The sequence below is a fragment of the Budorcas taxicolor genome, chromosome 6 (assembly GCF_023091745.1).
Source record: "Budorcas taxicolor isolate Tak-1 chromosome 6, Takin1.1, whole genome shotgun sequence".
NCBI lineage: Eukaryota > Metazoa > Chordata > Mammalia > Artiodactyla > Bovidae > Budorcas > Budorcas taxicolor.
In genome coordinates this window covers 88650536-88663583 of record NC_068915.1, presented here as the reverse complement: position 1 = coordinate 88663583, position 13048 = coordinate 88650536, and the positions used below count along the sequence as shown (strand labels likewise).

The 13048-nt window shown below is 39.5% G+C and overlaps 1 protein-coding gene across 1 annotated transcript in view; it reads right to left on the bottom strand.

The window, feature by feature from the left end:
* Positions 1-13048, bottom strand: part of LOC128049545 (alpha-fetoprotein-like) — a 48096-nt gene that overhangs the window by 15687 nt on the left and 19361 nt on the right. Inside the window, exons 8-12 of the mRNA XM_052641778.1 lie at positions 8062-8276; positions 6515-6647; positions 4619-4716; positions 2355-2493; positions 731-957 (exon numbers count right to left, since the gene is read on the bottom strand). Coding sequence (XP_052497738.1) covers positions 731-957; positions 2355-2493; positions 4619-4716; positions 6515-6647; positions 8062-8276 — 812 coding nt within the window. The remainder of the gene's footprint in view (positions 1-730; positions 958-2354; positions 2494-4618; positions 4717-6514; positions 6648-8061; positions 8277-13048) is intronic.

Sequence of the window (13048 nt, the reverse complement as noted above, 5' to 3'; positions counted from 1 at the left end):
AGTTCTTCTTGCCTTCTTAGCCTCAATTCCCTCACAATTAAAATGAGGTAATAATATTATCTACCTCCTAAATCTGTGATCAGGATTTGGTAAGATGACATATATAAAGGATGCCTATTTGTACCAGAAATTTTCCTCAAGGGAAAGCAAATCTTGAACTCTGAAAGTAAAGTATTACATGTTCACATTAGCCGGGACTAAAGAAAGAATGGGTAACTAAGTGTTACAGTGATCATCAGATGCTTACTGAAAAGTTTTAAAGACTAGTTTGTGATCAGTTCACTTTGGGAGCTAAGAGAGGACTTCAAATGTCAGTTGGTTTATGAATTTAAGTACTGTGATAGAACAGAGCAAGTGACAACCTTGTGCTTGCTGACCACAAGAATGTGTTTATTCTCAAGGCAACAAAAACTTGGCCTCACTTGGAAAGATGATATTCTTGGACTAATAATATTTAGACCCTGCAAGAGCAAGTCTTAGAATAAATAAGTTAATTAGAAGTAAGCTAGCACTTCTGTTGATCTTGAGGGAGAAAGAACTATGAGGCCCAGTCTCCTTTCTCCTGAGGACAAGACGCGGAGACTGTAAGGGGAGTGGGAAGGTTGGGTGGGCACTACAGGGGAAGCTGTCCCACAGTCAGGGGAAGCTGTCCCACGGTCAGGAGGTGGAGTGATTTCAGTTAATTGTGTATCTGTCATTGCTGTTGCTGTGTGTACAGAAAGATCCTTACTTCCGCTTTTCAGTTTGTAATTCCTCCTCTGGAGCTTTGCACAAGTCCACTTTAAGGCTGATGACTTGGTCACAGGATAAAGGTGGAGAGATGTAAGTTCCATCGACTTGCAGGTCATCAAAGCAAGGCTTTCTGAAGGCATACGAGTCATCACAGCAGTGACCCACAGCAGCATTGATGGGCTCCGCCTCATGCCTTCTGCATAAAGCTCCAAGAATTAACTTTGCCTTCCCCAGAAAAGAATTACAATAAGAGCCATAAGTTTTGTGGTCATTAGCATTATTTTTTTTATCCATAGAAAACAATTCTCAAATTCTAGTTTTTGCTAAACTCACCTGAATTTTATCATCTGGGAAAGAGCAAGAGTGTCAGATGAAGCCTAGTTCTCAGCCTTGACCTCCACCTTCCTATTATCCTCAAGGTGAATTCTCTTGGACCCCACCTCTCAAATTCCTTCCCAGCCCAGTTTACAGACAAGTGAGGCAGGAGTTCTTTATGCTGCATCAAGTTAAAATCAAGCCTCTGGTCAACACAACTGCTAATTTGATCCAGATATAAGATTGATGATTGGATTTCTTACTTAAAAAGCTCAAATCCAATGTGTTTCTAGGTTTTATAACTGAACATTGGTAACCACCATCAAACTTGGTATATGGCAAATCCTGTATAAACATTTGTTGAATTATTGGAAAAAATGAATAAATGAATGGTGAAAGGAATCCCTGAATCTTCTTTCAGTTACCTATTTAATTTTCTTGTCTCCTTATTGAACAGTCACCTTGCTTTGCTCCCATTGTGGTGTCTGATATTTACTCTAATGCTGACTGCAAGCCTGCTCTATGCCCCGCTGAGTATGACCACACAAATACCCTGTCACTTATGTATGTGGAGAGGAAGTGGCTGAAACCACGGAGCATCAGCATCCAATTTACAAGTTTATCTATTTTCACAGTAACCAAAGAGGTCACTTAAAAGCAAGGTTTTAGAAATATAAACCACAAGTTCCCTAAGGAAGGCATGATGGCTAATAACAATTTAAAATAAAAGGAAGACAGAGCTAGATAATAGAAATTTTAAATCTGCAACCAAAACAATTATATTTTATCAGAAAAAATACTCATACATCTGGTGCTGAAGGTGTTGTGAGTATGATAATTGTGTGAGAGTAAAGGAGATACACAGAGGAGAACTGGCTGTTTTTTACTACATTTTTGATTAGGATGAGTTAGTCTGAAATCAGCAAAATCACTTTTGTTGACTTGAAAATCCAAGGAATAGATCTTGAGATATGATCCAGGCAAAGGTCTGATGAATCTGACATCCCGTTTTTGCAAAGTGACGGTCTTACCACTGCTGTCAATCAAAGACAATTGGCATGAACCGGCCAGAAAGAAATTCTCCCAAGGACAGAATTATTAGGGTCCAGTGGAGAATCCCAGGGACGGGGGAGCCTGGTGGGCTGCCGTCTATGGGGTCGCACAGAGTCAGATACGACTGAAGCGACTTAGCAGCAGCAGCAGCAGTGACACAGAAGTGTCCACCGACATGAGATTGATGCTGGGGCTTGGAGTTCAGAACTTCCCTCGACAGGCAAACATGCAGCCAAAGATGTGGATGTGCTTACCGAGTCCTCCATGCAGACAAACTGGCACTCTTGATTCAGTGGGCAGCACTTGGCGGTGGCAGCTGCCATGTTCTTCGTGAGTACAATCAACTCCTGAGCAGACAGCTGTGGGGCTTTCTTCGTATAAAGGACTACGAGCCTGAAAGAATAATGTTTTCTTCTTCCTGGCAATGACTCTGTGCCTCAAATGAACAAAGTGTTTGTCATCATCTGATATTTGTCTCTGATGTGGGATGAGCAAGTTATTAAATCGGGCATAAGTCTTTTCTTTTAGTTCCTATCTCGGTGGTCCAGTGGCTTCTTCAGTAGACCCAGAATTCTCTTTCCACATCACACATTGCTCCACTCTGATCCAGTTTTTTCTACATAGGATCAAGGATTGTATGATAGCTAATGTGAGTGACTGTAAAATCAGACTCTAAGTAAACAGCTTCTGAAATAAATATATGCACAGGTCTTTAAGGCATGTTTTGGTTGTCTGTGATATGTAGGAACAGAAGCTACAGCAGCGATCAGGAAACATTTCCTGCTCTCATGGGCTCACACCCTAGTTGGGGAGATAAAACAGTACACTCAGTGTGATGAGAGGAACACAGAATGCTATAGGTATACATGGAATGGCATCTAATTCCATCCCAGGGAGGTCAGGTAGGCCTCCCAGAGGAAATGACATGTGAGCTGAGAGCCTGACGATAACTAAAAATGACCCATGGGAAGGGGATTAAAAGTAAGAGTGGAGCATTTAGAAAGTCACTGAGTGAGATTTTGTTTTTCTTAACTGGGGGGATTGGACATTGAAGAGGGGAAAGAAGAAAGCTTAACTCTAGAGGCAGCTTTACAATGCTTTTAAGATCATTACGGTTGCTATATAAAGAACCAACTGGAGGTGGCAAGAGGCAGAGTCAGGGAAGGAAAACCCATGCCAGTAATTCAAGTGAGAGAGTGTGGTGGCCTGAACTAGGACAGTAGTGGGGAATGAGGAATTCAGGGAAAGATTTGAATGAGAATGACTACAAACTGGATTTGAGGACAATAGAATATCAGAATCATTTATTGCATTTATATTATAATGGAGTTAGGGAAATAATGTAGCTGCTTCTTAAAGTATGACCCCTGGATTGGCAGTATCAGTATCCTTGGGTACTTGTTAGAAATATTAATACGTATTCTCATGCACCATCCCAGATTTACTGACTCAGAAACTCTAGAGGAGAGCTGTGTTTCAACAAATCCTCCAGGTTGTTTTGATGCACTCTGAAGTTTGAGAGCCATGGGTCTAATCCTTAAACTAGACATTAACAAACACAATAGTTAAAAAAGAAAATAAAAACAAATATTCTGTCTGAAGTGAGAATAGTTTCTCTGGTTCCATTATTCCAGTCATTTACGTTCAATATTATGGACACTGTATCAAACTGAATTTTTCCCCAGTACTCTGCTTCTAAGTAGACTATACTAGTAAGATCTTGAACGTTACTGAAAATTGGCTTATGTTTTGATACTTAATCTTTAACATGGGCTTCCCAAGTGTCTCAGTGGGTAAAGAGTCTGCCTGCAATGCAGGAGACCCAGACAGACTTGGGTTCAGTGCCTGGGTTGGGAAGATTCCCTGGAGAAGGACATGGCAAACAATCTCAGTATTCTTGCCTGGAAAATCTCATGGAAAGAGGAACCTGGTGGGCTACAGTTCGTAGGGTCAAAGAGTTGGACACAATTGAAGCGACCGAGCACACAGTCTTTGACATAAATGGGATTTGCCAGGCTCTCTGCACACAGAGAGCACTCCCTCTGTGTACTCCCTTGTGCACTCCCTCTTACTAATAACTAAGGTATCCATTTATTTCCACTCTTGATGGTGAAAATACTGTAGTGCTATGGTGACCTGATTTGAAACTGACAAAGCAATCCTAGATTAGATCTCTGTTGCAGCCTTGACTCCAAATTGCAGGCAAAGCCCCAAGCTAAATGTACAGGTGAAAGGTAGAGGTTCCTATGAGATTGCAGAAGGGGGGTCAGGGCCTGCTGGCTCCCTAACCTCTGGGCATTGATTGGAATCTGGAAACTGGACCAAAAAGCAAAGTAAAAGCACACAAGGTTATGTAGTTAAGTATCTTATCAAGATAAGGATGGCTGGGTTAATTTGGAACTGATTTTTTCCTTGGCCTCTGAGGTTTTAAGGTTGAATATAGACTCTTAGCAACTCTTAGCAGCAAAAGTTAACAAAAACTAACAAGCATAATCTGGACAATATCTTAGAAGCATACCTGTCATGAAAGTTACTATCTCCTAATTTCTCACGTAAATCACACTGATTTTTCACACGCTCATGGCTTTCACGAACCACTCTTTGAAATATCCCTTCCTGAAAAATAAAGATAATCAGTGTTTGCCTATTATTGCGACAATATATCTTGAGGTTAGATTGCAAAATCATCTTCTGTAATAGTTTAATGTAACTGTTTTACTAAACCCAGGGTTTTATTTACTCAGTGAGTTTGGAAATGTTGAGAAAACACATTTTGCTATAACAGGAATGGCCGTGTACTTTGTGGAGAAAAAAAGTGGGACAACCAGATTGATATTTAGTTTCCTCTGATGTGAACTCATTTGTGGGTTTAAATGGCATATTTTACAAGTATGAAGCTAGTCTTTCATCCAGCCAGAAAGAGGTCCTTAAAAGTAATTTATAGATCAAAGTTCAATTGATCAGAATATGTGTGTATATATTGGTATTTTTAATAACACAGCATTTTTATGTAAACAGTACAGATATGGAGCTATGGATGTAGATAAGATACACATTAAGAAGTAAGGTTTATTAAAAACACATGCCAGATGTGAAGCACTCCACAAATACACATTGAAGGAAATCACATGGAATTCTCAGAGCTAAATACAAATTGAAAAAGTTCTTGAACAGTGCAAATAAAATCCCAGTGGGAAGATACAACTGGCCTTGCAGACTTAGCTCTTTGCTAGGAACACTGGTTATCATCTTAAGTAATCAGACCCAGTCCACCTGATCCTAATAAGCAGGGTTCAATAGTAAAAATTTTACCCAATTTGCAAACTGTTTGTCTGGATTTAAACCTTCTTGCCCGAGAGGCACTGAACTAGTCACTTGAACCTTCTGAAACCCAATACTTTCATCTATAAAATGTAGCTAGTACTTCTGCCATTACCTATCTTACCAAGCTGCCGTGACGATAAAATAGGACACTGGTTGTAAAGCTACTTTGTAAACTCTAAACGCCCATCCTCCTATAAGGGGCTATTATCATAATAAGGGTGATTATGAAATCTACAGGTGATGCCTTGAAAGGTTGCTAACTAGATCTTCCAGGATCCAGTGCATGATGAGGTGGAGCCTCATAATAATAACAGAAATAAAGTGCACAATAAATGTAGTGTGCTTGAATCATTCTAACCGTCTCCCCCCACCTCCCCACCACGCCGGTTCATGGAAAAATTGTCTTCCATGAAATGGGTCCCTAGTGCCAAAAAGGTTGGGACCACTGTTAACCTACAGAAGTCTAAATCACCTTTATTTAGCTTTCTCTCCAAGAACGGGAAGATGCCCATTGTACCTGCTTAGACTCAGACAGAACAAGAAGTGCCTTTGCCCTCTATTCCCACCTCTCTGTAAAAGCCCAAGCCACTCATTAGCATAACAAAAGCCAGAACCTCCTGGCTCCTGGTAACCTGTGAATGACAGATCACCTGGTCAGAGATTTGGAAAGTCACCTGCTTTTTCATGTCAACTGCACAACAGGAGCCACTGCCCGCAACAGTATGATTTCTGGCTTGAAGTAGAGACAGTGTCCAGGCCTGCTTGGTGGAAATGGTCAACCTTCCCTCACCCTAACAGGCTATGCTTTCATGCTACCTGCTACCAGGCCAAGCAAAGTTAAAAGAGAAAATTGCACAGAGAATGTTTCATAAAACACAGAATTTATAAGCCAGTGACTCACACAGAGAGTTGCTGCTGTGCAATGATGTGACCTTTGGTTTAGATGGAAATCATAGTTTCTGTGTAGTGCTTGCAATCAGAACATGCATAATTATCTTATAAAGCATGGCACTACTAACAGCACTGGACTTCTCTCTACTTGTAATCACACCACAAATATGAGAAATAGGTTTTTATAAAAGGAATTTACCCCATGGCTATAGCATTCCAGAGGATTTTCTAATTTACAGCATTTTCCCAGTAAACTTTGATATACTGTATCCACTCTTAAAATGACTGAAACTGCCAACTCTGGGTGTCTTCTTGAGTATTCATAAAGAAACCTGTTTCCACATGAAGCAAATTAGAGAGTAAACAGTAAGTTTCTGAAGTCATATTTTTCTTTCAAAAGCCATCTATGCAATTTATTCAATATTTTAACTGACTTTAAGGTATCTGAAAATTTGGGGTGACTGGCAGGGAGGATTTTCTGGCTATGTTTTGAGATAAGGAAACCAAATCAATAAAGTTACGTGATTTTTCCAAAGTCACACAGCAGTGAGGGGCAGATTCAAACTTGATCCTAAAATATTTAGATAAGCTTTAGTTCTTGGCTCAGGGTCTCTCCTTGCTGTTACTAGAAATTCATTTCAAGTGTGTAGATGAAACATTTTTCCTAATGACCTTTGAGGCTAGATTTTATAAATATTACAATTTTTGTAAGTATTAAATCACCATCTTCCCCTTGTCCATAATCTATACCTTCTTCTGGGTTATAAGAAAGAGAAATTTGGACTCTAGAATACTTCTAAAGGAATCATAAAATTGCAGGAGGGACTTTTGGAGTGCCTTACGGAGGGACCTTATCTAACTGCCTCAGTTTATAGTTGGAACCTAAAAGCCTGGGGAAATTAAATGGCTTGAACTGCATTTCAAAGCAGATACATGACTGAATTAGACTGGAACTCAGGTCTCCCAACTCACAGACTAATGTGATTTCCCCAAAGTTGTGCCTGTCCACTTTTTCAGTACCAAATGCAAGTCTAGGGAAAGTGAGTTCAGATAGTGACATTTACTTTTATAAGCCAATGTCAAATGTAATTGCAGAAATATAGCTAATGTCACTCAACAGAAAACTTTGAAGAAAACTCAAATTTTTATACTTTGTTGGAATTTAGTTTCTCCAAATGATACTTTACACAGTGATTTTGGAAATATTTCAATCACATAATAATACTATCTTAATAGTGCATCTTGAAATCAGTTTGCTTTATGACCCAAATAATCTGTACTTCTTCATGGGCACCAGAGATGTTAGTATTCCATCTCTTTAATCTTGAAATGCTATGCAATGGCTTTGATAGTAGGTATTAAAATAATCAGAAAAGCTGGCCATACTAATCTGAGGCCCTTACTTAAACATGACTCTAAGTCTCTCAAAGCAACGCTTGCACACTTGACACTCACTTTGTTTTTAAAAATTCCTATATTGGTTCTCTACATTTAGAACTCAAGAGACCTTCAACTCCCCTCCAAATGCAGTTGATCCAACCACCCAAAGCCTACATTCCCAGATGGCCACAAGTAGCTAGAACCACATAGTAGCTGCCACCTTGGACTCTACAGAGCATATTTTTTGGCCATTTAACCATTGACTGATATTGACTAGCCTCTGCCATCATTCAAGTTTGCAATTTCTCCCAAAGAATCCATAAATACAATAGCCCTTTATTAAGGTTTTACAAAATGCCTTAGTACCTTTGTAGGAAGAAATCTTGCTTGTCAGTGAATTGTTTGCATACAGACTGATCGTCTGTAAACCTGCGAAGGGGCAGGGATGAGAGATCAGGTTTGTCATCATTTTCCGAGTTGATAATGCATTCTCCTCGGAATGGTTCTGGCAGTTCACAGCATGGAGTGAATTTGCTAGATAGAATAGCCTGTTTAGAGCAGATGTAGTCCATAAGCTGACTCTATAAAACAGAAAGGGAAGCAGTTATTTTTGATGATTTCATTCTGAACATATTTATTTTTATTGAGAAAAGCAGAGGAAAACTTGGCCTTATATTGCTTTTTTCTTGGCAAACTGAAAGACCAGAAAGGCCATTTATACTGACTCTTTCTAATAAGAAAGCTTCTCTACTTGACCTTATTCAAGCCTCACAGCTCTCAAAGAACTTAAAAGAAGACAGATTGTATTACTGTTTTCAAGTTTTGCCTAACAAAATACAAATAAAGAGTTTTATCACTTGCTGTTGTTATTGTTTTAGGATCCCACTTAAGAAAATATTTTGTCACTGTCATTTTCTATATACATTACTATAATATTACTATTACACTTACATATTTACTTATATGTTAAAAGTAGAAGTGAAAGTGTTAGTCGCTCAGTTGTGCCCAACTCTTTGCCACCCCATTGACTATAGGCCACCAGGCTCCTCTGTTCATGGAATTCTCCAGGCAAGAATACTGGAGAGGGGTAGACATTCCCTTCTCCAGGGAATCTTCCTGATGGCAAGAATACACAGAAGAACTATACAAAAAAGATCTTCATGACCCAGATAACCATGATGGTGTGATCACTCACCTAGAGTCAGACATCCTGGAATGTGAAGTCAAGTGGGCCTTAGGAAGCATCACTATGAGCAAAGCTAGTGGAGGTGATGGAATTCCAGTTGAGTTATTTCAAATCTTAAAAGATGATGCTGTCAAAGTGCCGCACTCAATATGCCAACAAATCTGTAAAACTCAGCAGTGGCCACAGGACTGGAAAAGGTCAATTTTCATTCCAAACTCAAAGAAAGGTAATGCCAAAGAATGTTCAAACTACCGCACAATTCCACTCATTTCACACTCTAGTTAAAGTAATGCTCAAAATTCTCCAAGCCAGGCTTCAGCAATACATGAACCGTGAACTTCCAGATGTTCAAGCTGAATTTAGAAAAGGCAGAGGAACCAGAGATCAAATTGTCATCATCTGCTGGATCATCGAAAAAGCAAGAGAGTTCCAGAAAAACTACTTTTGCCCTATTTTGACTATGCCAAAGCCTTTGACTGTGTGAATCACAATAAACTGTGGAAAATTCTTCAAGAGATGGGAATACCAGACCACCTGATCTGCCTCCTGAGAAATCTGCATGCAAGTCAAGAAGCAACAGTTAGAACTGGACATGGAACAACAGACTGGTTCCAAATAGGGAAAGGAGTACATCAAGGCTGTATATTGTCACCCTGCTTATTTAACTTATATGCAGAGAACATCATTCAAAATGCCAGACTTGCCGGGAGAAATGTCAAAAACCTCAGATATGTAGATGACACCACCCTTATGGCAGAAAGCGAAGAAGAACTAAAGAGCCTCTTGATGAAAGTGAAAGAGAAGCGTGAAAAAGCTGGTTTAAAACTCAACATTCAGAAAACTAAGATCACGGCACCCAGTCCCATCACTTCTTAGCAAATAGATGGGGAAACAGTGGAAACAGTGACAGACTTAATTTTGGGGGGCTCCAAAATCACTGCAGATGGTAACTTCAGCCATGAAATTAGAAGATGCTTGCTCCTTGGAAGAAAAGCTATAACCAACCTAGACGGCATATTCAAAAGCAGAGACATTACTTTACCAGCAAAGGTCTGTCTAGTCAAGGCCATGGTTTTTCCAGTAGTCATGTATATATTTGAGAGCTGGACTCTCAGTAGTCATGTATGGATTTGAGAGTTGAGAGATTTGAGAGTTGAGCACCGAAGAACAGATGCTTTTGAATTGTGGTGTTGGAGAAGACTCTTGAGAGTCCCTTGGACTACAAGGAGATCCAACCAGTCCATCCCAAAGGAAATCAATCCTGAATATTCATTGGAAGGACTGATACTGGAACTGAAATACTTTGGCCACCTGATGCGAAGAACTGACTTATTGGAAAAGACCCTGATGCTGGGAATGATTGAAGGTGGGAGGAGAAGAGGATGAAAGAGGATGAGATGGTGGAATGGCATCACCAACGCAATGGACATGAGTTTGAGTAGGCTCCAGGGGTTGGTGATAGACAAGGAAGCCTGGAGTGATGCAGTCCATGGGGTTGCAAAGAGTTGGACACAACTGAGTGACTGAACTGAACACACATACACACGCAAATTAGTACGTGTGTATATGAACAAACTAATCGCTACACTTAAGGAACTCACAGGTCTAGTTGGAGAGTTTAAATAATTAAACAACAAAATAATGCATTATAAAATAAATTGTTAGAGAAATATGTATATTATACTTCTGATGAGAAAAGAGAGATTGCAATCCCAACTAGATAAGATCAGAGTAAAGATCTTGAATGATTTCAGTCTTGAATGACAAATATAAGTTCGTTGGAAACAAATGGAGAGGAAAAAAGCATACTAGATGTATTCATATTGATCTATAAAGAGTCTTAGAGGTGAAGACCATGACATTCTTGGGAAATGATAGATTCGGATATTTCGAACTTACTGGGAATATTTAGTTGACATAAAGATCAAGAGACCAGGAGAGAAGGAGAATGTCCTGAAAGTCTAGATCTGGGAGTGGTAAGTAGAAGCTGCATTATGGGGTCAGGTTGAGATCAATAGGGAGAATGTCTACGTTAGTTTGGAGACAAGACTGCCTTCAGTGGCTTACTAGGATCAAATCTGTTTCAATAAAGTCCTGTTGAAAGGGGAGGCATTGGGCCTGCGGGCAGTAGTTCTAGCAACAAGGCTGGCAAAGGCTCTGTCATCACCCACCTATAGATTCTAACATTGCCCTCAGATTGGGAGTGTTTTGGCCAGGAGATTTTATAGGCCCGGCCGAGAAATGGCATTGGAAAAGACGCACTGGTAAAGCCTCTGATGCTGTGAAAGATTGAAGGCAAAAGGAGAAGGGGGCAGCAGAAGATGAGATAGTTAGATGGCATCAGTGACTCAAGACATCAATTTGAGCAAACTCCAAGAGCTGGTGAAGAACAGAGGAGCTTTGCATGCTGCAGTCCATGGGGTTGCAAAGAGTTGGACATGACTTAGCAACTGAAAAACAACAACAAAAGAAATGACATAAATCACTTCTGACTAGGCTCCACCTATTTGTAAGACTGGAGTAGTCTTACTCCATTTTCCAAGAACACTATCTTGGGAAAGAATAAGAAATTAAACAATCCTTTTGCAAAACTGATTAATTAAAGGGATAAGGAGGTATAGTTACACAATTGATGTTTTTAGTTGTCCAATAATAATATTGTCAGGCAGAACTCTATTTCTAAATGAGAAAATACTAGTAAAGGAGAAGTTTTAAAGGAAAGTGTATATTTCGAGCCCTGACATAAATAAGGATAGTCGAGTCTCATTATTCACAGTAGTTATAAACACTGAATTCGCGAATATTGAATCATCTGCCCTAGAGGAAATAGAGGATAAAGTTTCTACAAGTCTCTGACCACATGTTCGTCAACAAATCAAGACATAACCCTTGTTTTGTGTATGTTTCTGTTTAAAAACTCCTTATTTAATATACAGTGGTCCTCCCACCCCTGTTTACTGCAGGGGAGACATTCCAAGATCCCCTAGTGGATGCCTAAAACTGCAGGTAGTACCAAACCTTCTATATTTTTTCCTGTACATGCATACATATGATAAAATTTAATTTATAAATTAGGCACAGTGAGAAATTAACAAAAGTAACATAATAAAATTGTAGCAATATAATGTAATAAAAGTTATGTGAATGTGGTCTCTCTCAAAATACCTAATTGTGCAATTTTAATGCCTTTTCTATCTTAACTAACTAAGCACTTATCATGTACTGTAGCCGAAACTTTGGCAGTTTGATGTGTGACAAAACTAACACGAATTTATTTTTCCTTCTTCACAATTTTATAGATAGAAGATTTGTTCTTACCATAGATCTTGGTGACCTCAGCATATGATTTTTTTTTCTTTCCCTATTAAGGAGAGCTTTCACCTTTCCACTTAAAGGATGCACTTTATAGCTTCTGTTTGGCCAGCATTGCCACGCTTATGCACTGAGGTCAGTGTGTGACTTGAACCCAGTCACAGTGATCCCAGGGCAGCCAATCTGGTGACCTTTATGACTATCATGACTAATCCACAGGAAACGCTAGACAAAGAGATGATTCACATCCCAGATGTGATGGAACAAGACGGCACAAGATTTCATCTTGCTGATCAGAATTGTGCACAATTTAAATCTTAGGAATTGTTTATTTCTGGGCTTTTCTGTTTACTATTTTCGGATGGAATTTGACTATGGTTGACTGAAACCTTAGGAAGCAAGGCAGGAAGTAAGGGGGACTACTGAGTATTGGCAATTTATTTACATTGAACTCACAGCCGCTAACACTGTTACTCATGCATGAACAAAGCTTGTCTAAAATATATAGTCCTTCTTCAAGGCACAACACAGCTTCTTGTGCTTAGGAACACTGGGCAATTCTTCAGTGTTATATACAGGGCCATTTTAAACAGCTAAATTGTCAACAAAAAATGCAGAAATGCAGAAAACATGGCATTAAATGAACATTTCTTTACGGAACGAGAGCTACAGTGGGAAGGCGGAGAGCATCGCCTTGTTCTATTGCAGCTGGAACCTTGTGCATCAGACAACTTTAATTTCCACTGCTTTGAACATGCATAAGTTTCTGGGAATGACCACAGAGTGTTGTGAGTATTAATTTTGGGGTTACAAAAAAATTTCGGCATGTAGGTGAATTCACAAGGACAGAATTCA